The 22,817-nt window shown below is 35.9% G+C and overlaps 4 protein-coding genes and 1 long non-coding RNA gene across 5 annotated transcripts in view; 1 reads left to right on the top strand and 4 right to left on the bottom strand.

Annotated features, from left to right (window-relative positions):
- Window positions 1–66: 66 nt before the first annotated feature.
- The window catches only part of ND-B15 (NADH dehydrogenase (ubiquinone) B15 subunit), a 61,901-nt gene continuing 39,150 nt past the window's right edge, over window positions 67–22,817 (top strand). The window contains exon 1 of the mRNA XM_069056173.1: window positions 67–373. Coding sequence (XP_068912274.1) covers window positions 233–373 — 141 coding nt within the window. The 5' untranslated portion in view covers window positions 67–232. The remainder of the gene's footprint in view (window positions 374–22,817) is intronic.
- LOC138136853 (uncharacterized) lies at window positions 2,301–2,713 on the bottom strand. Its single transcript, XR_011161458.1, has 2 exons — window positions 2,563–2,713; window positions 2,301–2,521 (listed from the first exon to the last, which is right to left on the bottom strand). It is a non-coding gene; the product is annotated as an uncharacterized lncRNA (long non-coding RNA).
- Window positions 4,917–12,907, bottom strand: LOC138136840 (cathepsin L1-like). Its single transcript, XM_069056163.1, has 4 exons — window positions 12,763–12,907; window positions 12,528–12,624; window positions 6,277–6,630; window positions 4,917–6,227 (listed from the first exon to the last, which is right to left on the bottom strand). Exons 2-4 carry the CDS (start codon window positions 12,618–12,620, stop codon window positions 5,655–5,657), a joined length of 1,020 nt encoding a protein of 339 aa, XP_068912264.1. The 5' UTR covers window positions 12,621–12,624; window positions 12,763–12,907; the 3' UTR covers window positions 4,917–5,654.
- Window positions 18,000–19,231, bottom strand: LOC138136843 (digestive cysteine proteinase 2-like). The gene is made up of 3 exons (XM_069056165.1): window positions 19,072–19,231; window positions 18,678–19,016; window positions 18,000–18,615 (listed from the first exon to the last, which is right to left on the bottom strand). The coding sequence occupies exons 1-3, from the start codon at window positions 19,159–19,161 to the stop codon at window positions 18,058–18,060; spliced, it is 987 nt and encodes a 328-aa protein (XP_068912266.1). The 5' UTR covers window positions 19,162–19,231; the 3' UTR covers window positions 18,000–18,057.
- On the bottom strand, window positions 21,303–22,557 carry LOC138136838 (digestive cysteine proteinase 3-like). Its single transcript, XM_069056160.1, has 3 exons — window positions 22,371–22,557; window positions 21,977–22,315; window positions 21,303–21,919 (listed from the first exon to the last, which is right to left on the bottom strand). Exons 1-3 carry the CDS (start codon window positions 22,512–22,514, stop codon window positions 21,362–21,364), a joined length of 1,041 nt encoding a protein of 346 aa, XP_068912261.1. The 5' UTR covers window positions 22,515–22,557; the 3' UTR covers window positions 21,303–21,361.

Here is a 22,817-nt window from a genome sequence, read left to right as displayed (position 1 = left end):
TATCTGCCACAAAATTAATTCAAGTCGGAGGAATTCAATTCCCTACGATTGGCACCACTGACTTACGTCACTATTTACTAGTTGACTTATGCAATTCCCTAATTCAAACCAATAGTTCAAGAATTTTAAAATACCGAACAAGATTGATTTAATCGAAAGTTACGCATAAATATTATTTCTTCGATTTATTCGCTTCAGAGAGTGTTGTCACTGTTGTCAGTGCTAGTGAACAATGGCCGACCAATACGACATCACTCCCGAAAGGCGCAAAGTTTTGGAGGAAAATGCGAAACGGAGAACTGTCCTTCGAAACGAGTTTTTGAAACAAGTGTCGGACCCGTTCAGACATGCATCAGGAGAAGGCGGCACCGTGGTAAGTGAAAAATTGTTCATGTTGCTTGTTATGTCACACCTAACCTAAAAATAGTGTCAACGCGAATTTTACAAATTTACGGCAATGTAAAGCATTGTGCGTTGATTTGAAACAGTTTTGGTAATCCGGGTCACGTCTAGAACGCCCACCACGTGTCAATACCGATTACGTGTGATGAGTTAATGTTTTGGTTTTTAGGTTATGTTTTGTTGATTTTCAAAACTCGGGTTCGTAAAGAGTGGAGAGTATTCAAATTGTCATGACCAATCACTGTGACACGTTTTTGTAAGGCTTGATTTTATCAGTGCCGCTTTTTCTAACGTTGGAGCGTAATTAAAATCACCAAGAGATAGAGGTGTCAATCATCAATACTCCGACAGACAGATTTTGTGGTAAACAAGACAAAATGAAATTGAATATTGTATGAGTCATTACATGTGTACACTAATTAAGTGTCACAAAACTGAGTACGAGATGAAAGTAGCGACACCGCAGTTATTTCCATAATTATGCAGAGTTTTATAAAATCCCTTTTCACACACAAATTGTCATTATGTAATTCAGTAGTCATAATGATTTTCCTTGGAAGCACTGGAACACCGTGGTTTAAGTATGACACGTTGGAGTAGGTACTCTATTTTAGAAATTATTTTTTGGTTTTGTTTTTTATGAGGTTTCGGAAATGTGTCTACAAAAATTATGAATTTTTGGCAATTTGAAAAAAAGTTCATTAAAACGTACGACAAGCGTTTAAAGGCGTTTTTCTGATTTTTTTTTTATTAATAGTCGCCGTCTAAGTAGAATTCTATTTTAGAAAATGTTATTAAATGAAAAAATTATTTTTTACCCTTTTGTTATGAATAAGTATATGTACAGTTGCGGCCGTTTAAATCTCAGACAGGAAAGATTTAAACAGTCTGTATAAATTCCAAAATTTGATTAGCGTAAACAGGATTTTCATCAAGGATTATAAAGTCAGTGTCAGTATTTGACATGTTAGGGCAGAATCGCGCGTAACTTTTGAAATGCCGCAATTATCTGATTTGCAAAAATGTGTTTGACTGAGGGACGGTGTGAGTATAAGAGCCATTGCGAGAGAAATTAATATGGATAATGTTTGAGTGACAGTTTGAGAAACGTCACTTTCAATACCATTTACAAAGCTAAAAGTTTGGCGTTGTCAAAGTGTCTGAGTTTTCAACGGCCGCAACTGTATGTTTGCCAAAAGTTTTTTGTGAGTTTGTGTTGAATGTATGTACACAACCCATTTTTTTTTAATAACGCTAAGTAATTCAGAAGAAAAAAATATTTCAATTTATTTGCTTTAATTTTAGTATCGTTTACCATTCTAAGTTAAAAAAAAGATGTTTTAGAATGAAATAAGAAGAATCTATGAAAAAAAAAATTGGTAGGTATGCTTTGACAATCATCTCCAAGGAGATGGAATAAAATGATGCAAAAAAGTACTACTCTCGTGTCAAAAATAAATTACTCCCTAGAATTCGAACTTTTAGGGAAATAACGTTTTTCATGTTGTGTGTAACTAGAATTTTCAAAAGTTATTTTGAATGCTTAAGGTTGGTTACTATGAATTGAGAGATTAAGTCCAACTAAATATGCCGCCAGAAACCAAAATTGATTGTAAAACGAAAAAACATCCATCACTTAGCGAGAAATAGAGCCATATGCAACTGTTACAAGGAATTCGCTGCCTTACGGTTACGATATCTTTTGTTTGTCACCTGAAACCACATAGCCTCCAACCTAACCAAATTTATGGCAACCTAGTAACGAATATCCCTAAATTATAGGGCGTAATTTATTTTTGACAAGATTATACATACTTTCACTATGATTTTTCGTGTAAAGAAGTGTTACTTTCATTACGATTTTGCGTGTAAAAAAGTGCCACTTTCTTTACGATATGCAAAAAATAGTTATTTATGCAACAAGTGAGTAAAGTAATACTTTTTTTTACGAGAAGGAAAATTTGCCGCTCGAGCGAAGCGAGTGCGCAAATCCGCCGAGTAAAAAAAAGATACTTTACTAACGAGTTGCATACAAAATTTTTTTGGCGCCCGTAAGTTTAGATAACAATTTTTTCGACACTCAAAATTTGAACATTTTTTCCTGTGTGAACCCGTGGACCTTTAAAACGCTCCTTTTACTCGCGTTTTAAATTGGCCCACTCTCATGCCAAAAAAATTCCAATTTACATACGAACTCGTTAAAAAAACTACTAATTATGAATGAAAAATTTTATAATTGATTAATTGCGTTAAAAAATGACATGCTACGGCACTTTTTTTAACGCAAAATGCGTGCAAAAATGAACCGCTATGGCACTTTTTTTAACGCTTCTTGACCGATTCAAAAATCACATAGGTATTTTATGAACGCAAACGAATGAAAAAACTTGCACTTTTTTTGACGGGCGTTAAAAAAATATATACTATAATCTGTTTCTAAATCAAAAATCCACCAACACTGCATTTTACCTAGAAAATACAACCGACAACGTCGCCAACTTTTGTTTTTAGTGTGTTTGCAAGTGTCAGAAAAAAGTGGGGTTATGAAAGAAAACTGTTGAGAGTTGTTTAGGTCGTATTTCATCGTATTTTTTTATTCTCATTTTATTATATCACTCAAAAGTTACGATACAGTAGCTACCACCTTTTTGTACATAATAACTATTTTGTTTTACGTAAATAAACTCAACAGTTCAGTGTCAAATTTTGGCGGGAGGTTGGGCCAATCCAAAAAATGAAACTTATTCTAGGGATTTCTTTTTTTTTGCGAACATAATTCAATAGGTGGTGGATTTTTGATTTTGAAACAGATTATATATTCCTAATTTTAGATGTTGCCCTAACCTTTTTCTCTAAAGGTTTGCGGCTACGCAAGCGACTAAACTAAATCCATCAAGGAAATACAAATGGTTTTCTATTATTTATTTTTTTTACTCTGAATTGCTTGCATTTTTAACTAATATTTCTCTTAATTAGGTCATGTATGTATTATGTGTTGTAACTTATAAAAATATATTAATTTAATTTGTGCGAGGGTAGATTGGTTGCGCTTACATTGCTTGGGCCTTTGGTGTGTTCATTCGGGCCAGGTCATTATCATCGGTATCTCCATTAACTCAGCATATTCGTTTTTCTAATTTTTTAGCCCGCGAAATATTAAGACAATTTTCAATCAGTATACAACGTGTCTCAGAAATAAATACATTAATTTTAACCAGTGACAGTTCTCGTCAAGAACAACAAAATTTTGATGTATCATTTTTTCCAAATATAATTTTCATTTCAATATTTTCCCCCCCCATAAATTAACGAGCTATCTATTTACTCGCATTTTCTACTTATTTGACTCATTGACAGTGACCGTGAAGTAGTATATTATGCACCGAGGGAGTGAAGTGGATGATTTTTACCCGAGGTGCAGTTTGTAGCCCGTGGGTGTAGCCCGAGGGTTCTACAAAGCACTGAAGGTAAAAATCATTCACTCCCGAGGTCCATACATATACTATTTTTTGCATGACCCAATGATATTAAGTGAAAAAAGCCGAAAATTTGTAAATTAGCACTAACTGTCAAGCTAAATTTAAGTGTCATGTTGACAGTTAAAAATAATTTTTATCCTTTCGGCTTTTTCAATTAAAATTTTTGGATCGTGAATAATAGTATCTGCACCTCGGGACTGCACGATTGTTACCGTCGGTGCTTTGTAGGACCCTCGGGCTTCGCCTTCGGGCTACACACAGGAGAAATTTCTCAATTTCTGACAGTGTCGAACAAAAAAGAAAATTATATGACATTTCAAATTTGAAATTGTCAGTGCTGTCAAGTAGTTTAAGCATTTAGATTTGCGGTTTTTGATCTTTAGAGCTTTGTTTTGCGTTTCTCTGGTTTTAAAAGTTATATGTAGGTATAATCGTGTTGCTGTTTTGATCTGTTCTGTTGCGATTTTTTTTTTTTTTTTTTGAATTTGTGAAGTTAGTGCGTGCCTCAAGCAACTTGCATAATGAACACTTTAAGTGACATTACAAACATCGAAAATGATACCGAGGTAATTTTTGTTCATGCATTAAATATTAAATAATATCTTGTTTGTGTTTAGCCATTTCCGAAAAAAGCTGGATATTTTAATTTCAGTAGCCAGCTTTTTCGGAAATGTAGTGTGGGTTGCATTTTTAATTCCGTCGGGCACATTGTCACTCGTGAAATACCCTATATTAATAAAACTTAATATTACTCCTACTGTACTGAAGTTTTCTTTCGTCTTTCCCAAGTGCAACATGCAGAATAATAAATAAGACATCACGTGTAAACCTACTCTTTCCATTTTTTTAAATTTCGCGCCGGCTCTATTTCTTGTAGCGTAGAGTGGACATTTTTAGTAACATTTATGTCAAGCTCAAGCAAGCTATGAGTGGACAGTTTGGTATGAAAAGTAAGCAAATGTTGCACTCTCCTCCCCGATAACTCTATAGGTCACGGATCCGGAGAGGACGTTGGATGACACAATTCAAACGAAATTTAAAGATTACGTTCAAGTTTATTTGTTCAAAATAAAACAAAAAAAAGTCTAAACGCATATTCGAGCAAAAACAATCTACAAACTACTACCAGTCAGGGTGTAAAAAAATCGTGATTTAAATAAAAAAATCAAAAAAATCGATTTTCTTGATTTAAATCGATTTTTTTTATTTAAATCGGATTTTTTTGATTAAATTCAAATTATTTGCTAATATAAGAAATTTGCCTCAATTAACGCTATAAAAATACAGATAAACTCGTTGGACATCCACATGTCACGTGCTAGTACATTAGGTAGGTAATTAGATACACATAAATTAAATACTGCATTAAGCAATTTTTATCAAGAGAACAAAAAAATAATGAAAACAAAAAGCGAATTCAATAATCAAATTAGTAAATTGCCAACCGTAATCGATATCCCTGTATACAATAATTTACAGTTCTCGTCAAAATAATAGGCGTCGTTATGATCGTTATGATTCGGACTTTTTCTTCATTCTTTGTTTTGGTGTTTTTATTTAAACATTATAATAATAAATGCAACATTTTGTTTGATGAATAAATTTTGCATTAGGTGTTATTGATTGTTATTAATAACTAAGCAAGCTGAATTTTTTGATTTAAATCACATGATTAAAATAAAAAAATCAGATGATTTAAATCACGATTTAAATCTTGATTTAAATCAAGTTGATTTAAATCTTCGCACCCTGCTACCAGTACAAGGAACTGTTTTACACCAGAGGGTAACTAGCTTCGGTGGCGATGCCGCAATTGTTATCCCGATTGCGGGCCATCTTGATGTACCCTTGATCCCCCCAACTCTGCCCCCACGAATTCTTGACCAACCAGTAATCGGTCCCGTCGTCTTCGGTGCCGTACCCGATGGCCAAAACCGCGTGGTCCAGTTGGTTTACGTTGGAGGCGCAAGCGGGCTCGTAATAGACACCTCCGGAATACAACTGGAAGCTTTGATGGCTAGCGTCGATGGCTACCGAGACCGGACCCGCCGTGGCAACCGCCGACTTCAACTTGTCTTCGCTTCCGGACTCGATGTCGACGTAGCCGCGGTCAGTGGCACCCTTGTCCTTCGGCTTGTAGTGACACTTCTCGTCTTCGGCCCTGTACGGATACGCCTGCTCCGTGTCGATTCCTCTGTTGGCCTTGATGTACCTGAAGGCGTTGTCCATCAGACCGCCGTTGCATCCGCTGTTACCGAACCTTCCCGAACAATCCACCAAGTTCTGTTCGCTCAAGGACACGAGCTTACCGGTTTGGCGGAAGTGTTGACCTTCCAGTGAACCCGTCTGAAAATCGACCATCAAACGTTTTTCTCGCCTCGGAATTCGAACTTACCGCGCTGAAACTCCAGCAGGACCCGCACTGTCCTTGGTCCTTGACAGGTGTCACCGCTCCCTTGTCCCTCCAGTCGACTTTGTCCGGCAATTCCACGTTAGCCGGAGGAAGGAAGGTGACGCTGTCGTCCGATTCGCCGCTCCTCAGACCAGATTTGGTGCGATTGAAACCGTTTAGAACTTGAACGAATTCGTGGTGGAGCATGTCGGCGTATTTGTTGATTCCCAATTTGAACGAAACCAATCCTTGGGCGTACAGTTTGTTGTGTTTCGCCACCGTGTGGGAGTTTTCCATGAAGATTTTCATGCGAAAACGTTCTTCTGTTTCACTTTGGTATTTTTTGTTGTGAGTCATCTGAAATGCAAAACGTCAGATAAAATCCGATTGTTCATCTAATTGAAAATAGTATATGACAATTATAAGTGATTGAAATGCATCATTATACAAGAGTGAGAATTTTGACCGACGAGTGCGCTTGCGCACGAGAGGGACACTTTTCACGAGTTTCATTTCGATCACATGTGATATACGACGTTTCATCTTACAGGTGCAACTATTGCAAAAAATTCAAGAAATGTAGTTTCATTCAAGTAAAATGACAGCTGTCAAATTTAGTCACTTGTGAGTATTTTATGTGAAGTTAAATGCCAGCTGTCAAATTTACTCACTAGTGAGTACTTTATCTCACTTGTGATTAAAATTTGCCTTCTGACACCGAAAAAAATGGTCTAAGGTAGCTCAAAAACTCCACGTGTAAGATACGAGTAAATAAAATTTCATCTGATTTGGAATGGTTTGATTACTGTTGTTATAATAAAGTGATTATAAATGGAAAAATACAATTGTTAAATTTGTCTTGCTTTACTCCATTAAAGAACTCCATCGATTCTATCTACAATAATTCATACAAGAATTTTGAAAATTCGGAAATGTTTGAAGTGAGACATGCGTCAACTCCTGTTTCGCAACAAATTCATTTTTTTAACGTCCGTTAAAAAAAGTGCAAGTTTTTTCATTCGTTTGCGTTCATAGAATATGTGATTTTTGAATCGGTCAAGAAGCGTTAAAAAAAGTGCCATAGCGGTTCATTTTTGCACGCATTTTGCGTTAAAAAAAGTGCCGCAGCGTGTCATTGTTTAACGAAATTATAAAATTTTTCATTCATAATTAGTAGTTTTTTTAACGACTTCGTATGTAAATTGGGATTTTTTTTTGGCATGAGTGGGCCAATTTAAAACGCAAGTAAAACGAGCGTTTTAAATGTCCACGGGTTCACACAGGAGAAAATTTTCAAATTTTGAGTGTGTAAAAAATTGTTATCTAAACTTACGGGCACCAAATTTTTTTGTAGATATGCAACTCGTTAGTAAAATATCTTTTTGGCCTCCTGTGATGGAAACTTTGCAAACACGCACTGTTCGCGTCACATGAAACTTTATTTTTACAGCGACTGTGCGACGGTGAATTTTTCCCACATACTATGCGGCAAAGTAAATAATCCTTGTTTTTAACCTTTAAGAAACGTAGAAGAAATACACAATTTTAACTTAATGAAGCTGAGTTTCAGGAGAACAATCTGTATACATTTTGAATTCAATTAGTTTAGAAAATAAAATCTAAAAGAAATGAAAATAGCAGCGCCATCTGTCGGTTCTGCCTTACATTTGACAATTTTTGGGTGCGTTCCATTAAAATTCGAAAAGTAGTCATTGTTTTTAACATTTAAATTAAAAAACGTCGGCCAAAAAGCATTATACATACCTTGTGTGTGAAACATTTTGCAGCGCTTAGTTTATGAAACACTCCGCTGCGCGTCGTGCTTCAAATTAAACTTTGCGCTGCAAAATGTAACTTCCCACACTCGATTGTAAATAGCTATTTTTTGTTCGACACTGTCAGAATTTGAGAATTTTCTCCTATGTGAACGAATTTTGATAAATGTAACAACTTGTCAAAACGAAACGTCAAGCTAATTTTAAAGGTTTTAAGCGATTTGGAGCCTTTAAGGGGCTTGTCGAACAAAAAAACGTTCTATTCAACTCGTTCGTGTGTAAATTGGGCTTTTTTTGGCACTCGTGGGCCTTTAAAAGGCTCGTTTCACTCGCGTTTTAAAATGGAATTTTACAATCAGTTTCGATTTTTACCACTGATAAATATAAAATTTTAATTTGTTTTTTTTACAAAACTTATTTTTTGCACCGTTTTTCGTTGTAGCTGTCATTGTTTATAAAAAACAAATGAAAAACCATGTGTACCTATTTACCCAGCTTGGGAGATGAAAAATAAAAAAACCTTTACGAATTTTATTACTGAATGGTTTCCAATTAAGAAGACAGTGATTTGTACATTTTTTTATTTATTTATTGTTAATTTTTGATTTTTATTAATAATAATTTATTATACCGGGTGTCCCACCTAAGACTTTCAGGTATTATATCTCTATTATTTATGGACCGATTTTTGTGAAATTTGGAAGATAGGTATTCTAGTGAATGAAGAATAAATTATTGGTAGTAAAATGCCCGATTAACAAAACATGTAATTTTAAAACATTTTCCTTTATTTGAATCTACAGAAAATTAGTGTTCGATTGTTAATCGTTAAACATGTGTGTACACAAAAATTTTAATCAGTTTCCACTTCAAGAAAACATCAATTAATTTGTTAAAAATTTTTGAGAATTCAAGTCAAGTCGGTTTGAAACAATTGAACAATTCAGCAACCAAAACGCTACAAGAAATAAATTAAAAATTTCAGAAATTCTTCACGATGCGAGTTGCAGAGTATTTTAAAATTATATATGACGATTATTATTAACAAGACGGTTTCTCATTAGTTTTATGAAAAATATTACACCATCCAAGGAAACTTTTTGACAACTATTTTTGATCTATCAAAAAATGACATACTTTGCGACTTGATAATTATGCATAAATGTCGCGTTTTTTGACGGTTGTAGAAAAAAAAATGTATTGATGCGTGTTCAAAATGATCCCGAATGGAAGCGAAATGAAAATAACATTACATTTTATTTTTACTTATGGTCTACAGGTGAGAATTTGTTTCTTTGTTAACTTTGAAATCAATATTATTTGTCCCCATTTGAAACGTATGAAGCATTTTCATCTCAGGTAAACGACTTTTGTGTCCTAGTTGACCTTGAATCCTAAACACAATTTTAGAATTCCTTGCCCATTCCACATTTTACTTTATTTCACAAGGTTGAATATTTTTTGAAAACCAAAAAGTAAATTTTATTTTGACTTATCATTTACTTGGTCATTTTAGATTTCCAAGGTGTCTTAAGCTTCATCGATTTCGCAATTATTTCATGTGTCCATAAAAGATATCTCAAATAATTTTAGTACTGCAATAAACTGTTTACTTTGATAACACCTATTGCCAAATGTTGCAATTTGTTAACATCGGTGAATTCCCTAAACGTTTGCTTCCAAAGATCTAAACTTATCAGAAAACAAAGAGGTATACTGTACATATATTTTATTTACAAAGTGTTGGAAACTTATTTGTAAAATTGTAAAATCGGTGGATCCCATGAAATTAAGTAAATAATTAGATATGGCGTGGTATTCCAAATTTAAACAACAAAAATTTCAAGTGTCTTGTAACATATCCTGAAACGAGTACTCATATTTGAAAATGTTTTTTTTTTATTCATTAGTAATAGTGCCTATAAAAGTGCAAACAAGTTTTTATTGAATTCTATTTTCAAAGCCATAAAATACGAATTAAGGAAAAATGGCCCAATTTTGTTTGACTTTGACATGTTCGGGTGAGCAAATATGATTATGTGTACATTGTAAACTGTCAATATTCAAAGGTTATCAATAAAAAATAAACACTTCTTATTTGGTAATTTGATAAAATAAATTTCGAGAAAACCAGTGTCAGTTGACAAATAAACCAAAGGACATACGTATTTCTGTTGAAAATTAACTACTGTAGCAGACACAATATTCGGACACCCAATAAACCTAAGCAAAGTACCCACAATTATGTTAACAGTAAGCAGTAACCACAGCCATAAATCACCAAACTGTGAGGGTTCGCTTGAAAGTTTGCGGCACGGACCGTACTTGAAAAAATCCTAATTAGGGAAAAGCCAGCGGATGTAGTTTCTATTCAACACAACGCAGATGGCCCACAATAATTTTTTCAATTTTGTGGGGTTATTTGATCAATACCTTTTCTTAAAAATTGTAATGTTTCATGCCCAAATTTTGGAAAATTAAATATCATTGAAGATGCGATGATACGGAGGAAGGCGTAAAATTGTGTGACCATATTTTTTTGCAATTTCATCAGTCCTAAAACGTTTTTTTAAAGAAACTGTACTGCCCCTGGAATTTCATAATACGGTCCATCGTAAGAAATTCTTAAGCGTGTTTGCAATCTCCCATTGATTTACCACCAACCGACCCTTTCTATTGTGGGTCTAATTATGGGCACTTGGTTTGGGTTTATTGGGTGTCCGAATATTGTGTCTGCTACAGTAAAGTTATTTATTGTAAGCTTATTTTTATATCAATAAAGTAGGGGATTTACAAGTGCACAATTTGGGATTCCTCATCAAGTGACCTTCCAATTGCTGTTAACAAATTAAAATGGCCGTCAATCCCTCTTGTTTTAAGCAAGTGCCCTTTGCACCGACATCTTGTTAAAATTAATATTTCATCTTTTTTATCGTAATTTAAATTTATTCATTTGCTTAGTAGTCGTGGTCGTGTTAAATTACACGGAATACTTTGAATCTCCATCACATGACCACGGTACATTATTACAGCGTGATCATCAATGACTGAGTCTGTTGGCAATGAAACAATTGAAAAGTACTGGTGTTTTTTGTCTCGTAATTTGCACTGACTGAATTTTTTAACTTGAGACATTATAGTTATTTTTGTATTAAGTGCGCAAAATGATTGTTTTTTGTTGGGGCATGAGAATGAGTTTTTAGTCGAGACCGTCAGGTCGAGACTTCAAAATCATTCGAATGCGCCAACAAAACAATCATCTTTCGCACGAAATACAAACACTATTTTTTCTACAACCGCATTTTAAAATTTTTGAATTTTTTAATTTTTGTAAAATTTTCCTTGGATGCTAAAATGTTTGTCAAAAATGACATACTTTGCGACTTGATAACGATGCATAAATGTCACGTTTTTTTGACAGTTGTAGAAAAATAGTATATATAACAGACGAGGTTGAGATATTGTAAAATCTCGGCTCCGCCTCGGTTTTATAATCAACTGAGTCTGTTATATCCATATCGGCCGTATGTTGTTTTACAGTTTTTTTTATACCAATAATACACTCACCGGCAGAAAAAGCGGAACACCATTATTATTTAAAAATGGTATATGGTTGCTCTTTTTCAGTCTCTTGAAACCTTCTAACAGCTCTGTGACGACTAGCAAGAGGAGCCTCAATAGCATTAGCTGCATAACGGAAACAACAGTCTTCAGAAACCAAAGTTACTGCTCTGGCAATATTTACACCAGCTAGAGGCATTTTTTTACGTTCTGCACTTAAATTCGAAGTTAACAACAATAAAAAATTACAAAAGTTATAAAAATCTAACCAGGTTGCTTGATTATTATAAAAATGGTAAATTTAAGAAAAGAAGGTTTTTAAGCAAAAAATTTGTTTTTATGCGAAATTGCTAATAAAATAGCCTATGCTAATGCTCAAGGTTATGTTTGCTATCATTGCCTCTTGGTCAAAATACATCAAAATAGGTACTATGGGAATAATTTGTTGTTAACTAATTAGTGTTCCGTTTTTTTTTGCCGGTGAGTGTACTTAACATTTAACGATGATGTATTTGTAAGACTGACATTTCTCTTTACTTCAAAAATGAAATTTAGTTGTCATTTGTGGCGTAACCGTAGCAACGGCAGCAAAAAGAACGGCCTCGGTCTGATAATTTTGAATAACGGCCTATAATTTTGAATAACGGCCTAGACTGTTATAGGTGTCATATCAATCAAGCATTGAGTACTGATAAATCCTAATAACAGTATGGTATAAAGAAAAAACATTTTTAGTTATGCCGGTTATGTTTATGCTATTACTTTTGATGGTAAATTTCAAATTTGCCAAATTTCATTGTTACCAACAGACTCAGTCATTCTTGTTCACACCGTAGATGACGCAATAAACAGATACAAAGAATAATTGTCAACAAACAAAGAACGAAAAATTCGGAGAAAAATCCAAAAATGACTCACCTTAAATGCGATCCATTGTTCCTGGACCAGGTCAGAAAACGACACACCTTGGCTGCTAGCCACACAAATGGCCAGGAAAATTAGGAACTTCATTTTTCTGCAAAGAAGAGAGAAAATGGCGTTAATTGTGGGTACACAAGTTATGTTTAATGGGGGTGTTTGGAGAATAATGAATATGTTGTTGCGTGTCTGCAGATTCTGTACGAACTGTCCGGAAGTAAATTAGCATAATTACCTTGTTCGAGTTTTGTTCGCAGCTCCTATTCGCCAAAACTCTCACAACAGAATGATAAATAAATGACTCAAAATTGTTTTGTATGTAATGTCAGCTGACCAGGAAACCATCCCCCTACCACCTTGTACCAACCTAAAAATTTGTCAAAATATAGGTAGGAAAATTTATTCTTAAATCAGTAGAAAACTAATTTCAAATTATCAATATTAAACGGTTTAAATCTGTAATCAATTTTTAGTACTCCAATAATGATAATTGTTTTTATCTGCGACAAAATTAATTCAAGTTAATTTTGTCGCAGATGAAAACAAAATATAAAATTATAAAAACAAATTATATAATTTTATATTTTGTTTTTATCTACGATTGGCACCACTGACCTCGTGAATACTTCACTTATGCAATTGGCAATTCCCAAATTCAAACCAAAGGTTCAAGAATTTTAAAATACTGGACAAGACAAGATTTAATCGAAAGTTACGCATAAATATTATTTCTTGGATTTATTCGCTTCAGAGAGTGTTGTCACTGTTGTCAGTGCTAGTGAACAATGGCCGACCAATACGACATCACTCCCGAAAGGCGTAAAGTTTTGGAGGAAAAACGCGAAACGGAGAACTGTCTTTCGAAACGAGTTTGTGAAACAAGTGTCGGACCCGTTCAGGCATGCATCTGGAGAAGGCGGGATAATTGTTCACTTTAACTACTTCTGGAATTTTCGCGTTTTTTCTGGTTAGACAGCCTCAGGGCGTCCTCATAGATCGTTTCCCACCATCCAAACCTTGTGCAAATGAATTTTCCTTACCCTTTAGTAATTTATAGGGCCAGTTTACAGAAGCGAAATTAAGTTAATCGTAATCAAATGCGAGATTAACTGAACACGTGACCAGATTGAAACAATCGAAGTTGAGGATTCATGGTTTAATCGCGCATTAAAATTTAATTCGAATTAAATATTTAATTCTCTTTCTATAAACTGGCCCATAGAATTTTTTTATTATTTTTCTCATTATTTTCTAACATGAGTTGACATTGCCCCATCGAGTTGTTCCGCGAATTTTGGGGCACCCAGTATATTCCTAATTTTAGATGTTGCCCTAACTTTTTTCTCTAAAGGTTTGCGGCTACGCAAGCAACTAAACTGAATCCATCAAGCCGTCCCGGAAATACAAATGGTTTTCTATTATTTTTTTTTTTACTCTGAATTGCCTGCGTTTTTGGAACTAATATTTCTCCTAATTAGGTAATGTATACAGCGTGTCCCGAAAATGGCTCACTACTTGCTACCATATCGAGGATGTTTAAATGTATGTACATGAAAAAAATATGGAAAAAAATTAATTATTGCAAAAATGATAGTACAATGTAAACAAAGATATACTCGTACATTACCGCAGTGTTGCCTTAGTGGATTTAAGATAATTTTTACGATTTCCTAAACTTTTCCGGACATGCTGTATGTATAGTAAGTTATAAAAATATACCTACACTGTTTTTCTTTTGGTTTTCCTCTTTTGTCAGTTGTATTTCATTCACTACATATTTCTCAAAACTATTTCCAATCTCTATTAAATGTCAAAGTCACGTAAATATGAAATAGTTTTGAGAAATAGTGAAATACAATTGACAAAAAAGGAAAACCAAAAGAAAAACAATGTATGAATTTAATTTGTGCGAGCGTAGATTGGTTGCATTTACATTGCTAGGGCCTTTGGTGTCCACATCATTATCATTGGTTGGGGATACCAACTCAGCATATTCGTTTTTCTAATTTTTTAGCCCGCGAAATATTAAGACAATTTTCAATCAGTATACGTGTCTCAGAAATAAGTACATACATTAATTTTAATCAGTGACAGTTCTCGTCAAGAACAATAAAATTTTTATCATTTTTTCGAAATATAATTTTTATTTCAATATTTTTCCCCCCATAAATTAACGAGCTGTCTATTTACTCAGATTTTCTAAATATTTGTCTCAATGACAGTGACCGTGAAATAATACTTTTTGTAAAATCGACGCAAAACATTGTGTTTTTAGAATACAGTTTTTCCGCCCTGCAGCCGAGGTGTAGTTTTTAGTTAGTTTTTGTCCCACTCCACAAGGCAGGTATTTACGTGTTGATTCTGTGATTTAAGCTAAAATTTTGTGAAAATGGCGAGTTTATTTTCGAGTAGTGAATACTTAGATATTGTGTTGGTGTATGGTGAAGCGTCGGAAGTGCTCCTCGGGTTCGGGTGTAGAGAATTTCCGTGCTACTTCTTGTGCGGGTACATGAAGAACTTGGTATATTCGATCCCAATTGATAACTGAAGTTTTAAGAAAACGGGTGGAAAATGCTGCCACAACAATTTGCAATAACCGAGGAATGCTGGAAAGAGTGGAAGAATCATTTCGTCGGCGCCTTCATTATTGTATTGACAATTTAATTCATACACTAAAAATCCCATAAGCAGCGGGGTTTTTGTCACTATGAGAGCGAAAAAAGTTTGCCCTAACTTTTCCAGCCATAAAACGGAACCTAACTTTTGAAAGCGTCTGATTCTAGTAGGTCTGCATCATAGTGATTTACGTATTCATTAAATTGTCTTACGGAATTACACTCAAGCTTTTTTTTGGGTTGAAGTAAACTTGACATTTATAATTCGAGTTTTGTTGTCTGGTAATTGAACTCAAAAAACTGCCAGAAAAAATTACTCGTCCTACGGACTCAAGGAGTCAAAGTCATATTCACACTATATTTCTGGTCGTACTTTACTTAAGTTCGCAAGAAACAAGTGGAAGTTTTCTTGCATTTGTTTTTTGTTCTTCGCTTATCGGCATCGGCGAAGCAAGTAATCCCCATAGGCGGGTAACGAAATTTGTGTCAAATCTTTCAATAATTTTAATTGGATAACTATAAGGTTTAGGAAAAAAATATATTTATCTAATCCCGTGGGATAAATGATACTTATCCCACTAATTTTGAGTGGGATAAGAACTTCATTACCTCACGCATTTTCATTATCTCACTTAGTGAGGTAATGAGTTTCATTACCGCACTCAATGGGATAAATGAGTTTCATTACCTCACTAAGTGGGATAAGTAAATTCTTATCCCGCTGAGTGCGGTAATGAAACTTATTTATTTCACTGGCGAAAATCAATAGATAAGATTAATTTTTTTAATTTGGGGCAGTCTTAGATAAAATTTTGTACATAACACGTGGGTTAAAGCATATTACAGGAAACTCGTGTGATTACAGATGAACTCGGGCTAACACCCTCGTCATCTACAATCTTCATACTCGAGTCCTGATATATTGCTTTTATCCCACTAATTATGTAAATAACTATTATCTACGGCCACATTCATTTACAGTCATTTGAGTTGCGTAATGTAGTTCATTACCGCACTGATTTCGAAGCAAGCAGACAATAGTAGTTTATTTGATGAGTTCTTGTGTAAATTAGGGTTTTTTGGCACGAGTGGGCCAGCTTAAAACGCGAGTGAAACGAGCGTTTTAAAGGCCCACGAGTGCCAAAAAACCCCAATTTACATACGAACGAGTTGAATACTATGTTTTTCGTTGTGGTCACAATAATAGTAGTTTATTTGACGAGTTTGTGTGTAAATTGGGCCTTTTTTGGCACGCGTGGGCCATTTTAAAACGCGAGTGAAACGAGGCCCACGAGTGCCAAAACAGGCCCAATTTACACACGAACGAGTTGAATACAACGTTTTTTTGTTCGACCAGCCCCTTAAAGGCTCCAAATCGCTTAAAATCTTTAAAATTAGCTTGACGTTTCGTTTTGACAAGTGGTGACATTTATTAAAATCCGTTCACATAGGAGAAAATTCTCAAATTCTGACAGTGTCGAACAAAAAAATGTATTAAAAACAATACCAAAGAAAAGCTACTTATTGTAAATACCAGGTGACTATAAATGGTTGTGATTTTTTTTATTAGGTTGGCAACATATTTAAATTTTTATGTTGGCATACTCTACTTTCAAGTTCAAATGTTTCAAACCAAAAGTCAAAAAAATTAAAGCTATCGTTATCATACATTAACACAAACTTCAAAACCTAACCTAAAAAACGAATCGAGCAATAACAATGACATCATGATGAGGCTTGCCAATTTTTCAGAGCTGCCAATCCAAATATTTGCTTCAATCATTTATAGTCACTTGGTACATATTAATCACACAGTTCTTGCATTTTGCTCGCCCAGTTGCCAACATCGACGTCGTTTCGCTCTTCAATCTCTGGGCTTGGCACAAAAAGACTCACTTCCACTTTTAATGATATCATCTACTATTCTCTTTTTCGTTGCTCGCACAAGAGACCACTTTATAATACACGCCATACTGGAAAAACGACTCAAACTGCAGTGACACTTTCAGAGACGCTCGTCTGTTGCACTCCAGGTCGTCCTCGAAACAGGATCACACACGTTTCCGTTCCAGGTCCTGGTACTTTTCTCACTTGACGTCGGGATAAGACGTAAACGATCCGGCTGTCAATTATGAAAAATAAAAAACAACGCGTTGTTTACAAACAGAATTAGCTGGTTGTCCTGGTATTGAGCAAATTGTTTCAATTTTGTTGCTTTGATTTTGAATGAAAACGATTGTAACTGACATTTGACAATTATCAAAATATATTTTTGTAAATGTCAAATTTGACGTTTTTGGCAAAAATTGATTTTTTTAAATTAATAATTAGCAGCCGTAAATAAAATGTTGTACATTATAACACGTGGGCTAAAGTATATTACAGGAAACTCGTAACGCCCTCGTCATCTGCAATCTTCACATTCGAGTTCTATAATATTGCTTTTATCCCACTAATTATGTAAATAACTACATATTAAATATATTGTTGCTATTAACGAGTTCTATTACCAGTTAAATTTAATGTACTTATTTCTGAGACACGTTGTACATATTTTATAATATAATTTGTATTGTAATTTTCTTTATATTTATATTCATTAACGTTAATAAAGTTGTGAAGAAAAGCGTTATTGAAGAAATTTTTCTTTACTTTTTCTGAAGACGAACTTCTCTTGGTCACGTGGGCACTTGATTTGGGAGACAATCAGGTACCTAGCATAGTTTGCAATGATCAGGCGATATTTTTATCAGGTCTGAGTGGTTATTAATCGATCGTCTTATTTTTTGATTGGATTGTTTGATTTTTTCTTTTCGGCTTTGTGCCTTTCAACATTGGATTGATTTAAAAAAATAGATTGTCTTAAAATGACTGATTTTATTTAAATTTCGACGTTTTGTACAGTTGTCATTAGTTTACAAAGCAGGGTATGAAGCAGCTGTGGCAATACCGCAGTTGTTTCCGTAGTTACGGACTTGTCTCCAGTATCCGCTCTCTCCCCATCCAGAGCCCCAGGAGTTCTTGAGGATCCAGTAGTCTTGGCCGTTGTCGCTGCCGTAACCGACGACGAGAACTCCATGGTTCAAGTCGCTCTGGTTGCAAGTTTGATCGTAGAAGAGCCCTCCGGAGTAGAACTGGAGTTCGTCGGTGGCATCGATGGCGACGGCGACTGGGCCGGCTTGTCCAACGGCGTCAGCGAGAGAATTTTCGTCTCCCGATGGGAGGTCGTAGTACCCACTCAGGGTGGTGACAGATTGGGAACTGTCGAATCGGCAGTAGTCGCCTTGGGCCTCGTAGGGATAAGCAGATTCGCTCATGATACCGTAGTCGTGGATGTAGCTGAAAGCGCTGTCCATCCAGCCACCATCGCAACCGGCGTTGCCGTAGCTGCTGGAGCAATCGATCAAGTTTTGTTCGCTGAGGGAGGTGAGACGTCCTCTTTGGAGAGCGAGTTGACCTTCAACGGCACCTGTCTGTAGGGAAAAAAACCTCGTGAGTTGTGTCCAATCGTCAAAACAGACCTAGTGGTACTCACGGTACTGAAACTCCAGCAAGATCCGCACTGTCCTTGGTCCTTGACTTCACTAACAGCGTTGCTTCTCCAGTCGACGGAGGCTGCGAGTGGCTTCTTGGAGGACACGTACGGCATGCGGAGGTTTTCTGGGTGCTTGGGTTTTTGGGCCTTACCGCGGTTGACGTAAGCCAAGAATTCCTCTTTGCTCATGTCTCCGAACTGGTTCATGGCCTTGGAGTAGGTCACTTCTCCCTTCTCGAACTTGGCATTGTGTTCCGCGATCTTGGCCACGTTGTCTTTGAAGATGAGTTGACGGCGGATTTCTTCAATCGGAGAACTGTACGATTTCTTGTGGGTCAACTGGAGAGAAATTCATTTTGTCAGAGGTTCTGGTCTGGATTTGCGGCAAACTCACCTTGAATTGGCTCCACTGTTCTTGGAAGAGCGATTTTGGCAGAGCCAAAGTGGCGGCGAAAGCCAAGCAGAGGACAAGGAGGGTCTTCATCGTTACTCGTGGAATTGTGACGAGCTTGTAAGCTGTTGCCCTATTTATAGTGCGGTAACAATTCGGGTGGTGGTATTTTTTATCGAATTTCTTAAAAATGGATTTGATGGACTCTGCGATAATCTAATCTCGTTATTACAATCGTTCTAATTGTCATTTGTTTCGTTCTTCAAGTAAGTGGCAATTGAATTACTCATGTAGTGACATCCTATTCGTAGATAATAGATTTATTACGATGCTTTAGAGATCCAAGGAGAAATTAACTTGCCTCGAGTGTCGTTATCCATTTGTCACCTCACGCTGTAGCTATAGTAACAACTAGTACCATCTTATATAATTCATTGCAAAAACCTCACGGTTTAAAGAGTTTTTCAAAGAAATGCTCTTGGTACCATTTGCATCTACATTTTTATTTTTCTCGTATAGTGGATCGTGTTTTTACAAGGAAACAGTACGAATTGACACCAGAAGGATTTGGACTCCAATGTTGCTAAATAGATAGCACATGGTCTGACCATTATTACCCTAATGGGATTTGTCTCGGAAATTCGTGATCTAGCCGCTAGGGGGTGTCTAAGTTTTAAGTACCCCCAAGTTAAATTCTAACTATAATTATAGAATCCTATTTTCTCAAGAACCACACGTGACATCACGATAACATTTAGTTCTGTGTTTCTAATTTTCGTTGATGTATTTTCAATTGGTTGTTGTTTCGTTACATTTTTTTTTAATTATAACTTGGTACAGTTAGAGACCTTGAGCTTTAACATTTTTTTCAATTATTTTCATTTATCTAAGTAAATTGTTGTTCTTAGTGAAGTGTTTTAAAACAGTTGTATTATCTTGATCTACTTTAGAATCTATCGCAGTTCGAAATGTCAAAACTATCTGTTAATTCCGTTGTAAACAAGAATATTTTTAATGAAATAAAAATATTATTATTTTCTATAGTTGTAGTGTTTTTGTTCTAAATATAAAGTTAACCTGTTTCATGGATAAATATGAAATAGATTGAACAACAAACAACAATAATATTTTGTTACCGTTGATAGAATTAAAAAAGGATCTTACAAACATTTAGATTTAGATTTTAGATTTGATCAAGATTGTTTTGGTAGAAATGTAAACCGCACTGGCATTCTCCCTCTATCCCGAACCCCACGCCATCTTCTGGATGCAATAATCTTGATCGCATTCAGATCCATAACCGACGAGATCAGAGTTCCACAATTCAGATCTATTTGGTTGCAAGTTTCATTCTAGAAAATGCCTCCGGAGTACAATTGAAGTTCTTCTGTGGCATCTACAGTAACAGGTACTGGACAGTAAATCGCAAAACACTTTGCTAGAGCGGATTTGTCTCCAGATGGGAGGTGGGCGTACGCGCTTCGGTTATGATGCCGTAGTTGTGGATGTAGACGAACGAGCATCTACGGTACCACTGTGGCAACAATCTTTCTTGGACCGTCAATTGATCTTCCAGAGCACCGGCCTGTGCGAAATAGAGACGATCTGAGAATGTTTCGATGTCGTTTGGTATTCACATCTAGCAGATCCGCATTGTCTTTGGTCTTTGACTTCTTTCTGTAACGGTGTCACTTCTCCAATCAACTTCAGTTGCCGTCGCAACAGGAATTGAGAAATTGTATTTCTTTTGGTTTAAATTTCTACTTCGTTTACTTTCAATTGGATTCGTTTATCCTGTGGTGATGATTTAGGCAGAGGCAAAATGGCCACACTGACCAAGTAAAGAACTATAATGTCTTTATACCATTTTTAGGTTAGAAGATTTGTTTGTAAGTACGAGTACATTTGTTGAAAGCGGCTATCCGATCCTAAACAAAGAGATTATCTTATCTTTAACATCCGATGCTATTTTGTATTGTTTTTTTAATAAGATTTCTATTTTGTATTGTTTTTTAAAGATTTCTACTTTGTATTGTTTTTAAATAAGATTAGAAAATATCTCTTGAATACCTGACATTTGAGGACTGTTTACCCAATGTTTCTGAAGTGAAACCTGCTTTGTCACGTTTTGGTACAGCCCATATTTCTTTTTATAGCAGAACAAAAAACAAAAGCAATCTTTTGCTTTCATGTTCTCTTGTCGCATGGGGATAACGTCAATCTAGACTCAAAAATATATGAAATAGCTTTATTTGCAGTGCTGTGATTTGTTGGAACAGTAAATTCACTGGATTTACAAAGTGGGATATGAGGCCTGCGAGGCGATACCGCAGTTGTTACCCCTATTACGGGCTTGCCTCCAGTATCCTTGTTCTCCCCATCGTATGCCCCACGAGTTCTTGACGATCCAGTAGTCTTGGCCGGATTCGGAGTCATAGCCGACGACGAGAACCCCGTGGTTCAGGTCTGTCTCGTTGCAAGTTTCGTCGTAGAAGATGCCGTAATAATAAAATTGAAGCTCGGCGGTAGCGTCGATAGCAACGGCTATCGGCCCGACGTTGCTAACGGCGTCTTCTAGAGCCGATTCGCTCCCGGAAGGAAGATCGTAGTATCCTGTCAGACTGGTCACAGATCGAGATGGGTCGTATCGACAGTCACGATCTACACCTTCGTAGGGGTACGCATCTTCTTTCATGATGCCGTTGTCGTGGATGTAATCGAAAGCGCTGTCCATGTAACCGCCGTTGCAGCCTGCGTTGCCGTAATCTCTGGAGCAATCCACCAAATTTTGTTCGCTGAGAGAGACCATGAGGTCTTTTTGGATTGCCAGTTGGCCTTCCAGCGCACCGGTCTGTGCGAAAATGAAGCGATGATATTTTGAAGTCTAGCGTTTGGTTAGAATACTCACAGCGCTGAAACTCCAGCAAGATCCGCAGTCTCCTTGGTCTTTTATATCGGAGACGGCGTCAAGTCTCCAGTCGACGCTGTCAGCTCTTGGTTTTTTACTTTCCACGTAAGGAATACGGAGCTTTTCGGAAATCTTTGGTCTTTGAGCTTTTCCGCGATCCACGAAAGCCAAGAATTCCTCTTTGGTCATGTCTCCAAAACGGTTCATGGCTTTGGTGTAGGTGACTTCTCCTCGAGCGTACTTGGCATTGTGCTCCTCGATCTTGACCAGATTCTCATTGAAGATGGCCTGACGATGGATTTCTTCCAACGGTGAGCTGTACTCTTTTTGGTGGGTCAGCTAAGAAGAAGTTTGTGCTGATTGAAGTTTTGGTGTATATTTCTAATACACTTACTTTGAATTGGACCCATGTTTCGTTCAGTGGTGATTTAGGTAGGGCAAGAGTGGCTACGATCGCCAAGGAAAGAACAACAAATGTTTTCATGGTCACTTTGGATTGGAAGCTCGGTTTGTGAACATGTTGGAAAAGTTTCAGCATTTATAGTAAAAATAATTCAGGTGATGGAAGATATTATCGTATGTGTATGTTTAAGGATGTGTGATCTTTAGAACAAGTTGTAGTACCTTATTGTAGGTAAATTTTCCACTTGCATTATAATGTTTTCATTCAAGTTGCTGCTTCTTGTACTTTGGAAGTACTTAGTTAACTGGCTATTGTAAAACTGTTTAAATAATCGTTGACACTGATTAGTTCGAATTTAAAGTACTTAGATAAGATTTTGCATTACCTGACGTTATGCAAAATTACGACAGTTAAAAAATCAGTGATAATAAAAAAATC

This window comes from Tenebrio molitor, chromosome 8 (assembly GCF_963966145.1).
Source record: "Tenebrio molitor chromosome 8, icTenMoli1.1, whole genome shotgun sequence".
NCBI lineage: Eukaryota > Metazoa > Arthropoda > Insecta > Coleoptera > Tenebrionidae > Tenebrio > Tenebrio molitor.
This window is presented reverse-complemented; position numbering and strand designations above follow the sequence as displayed.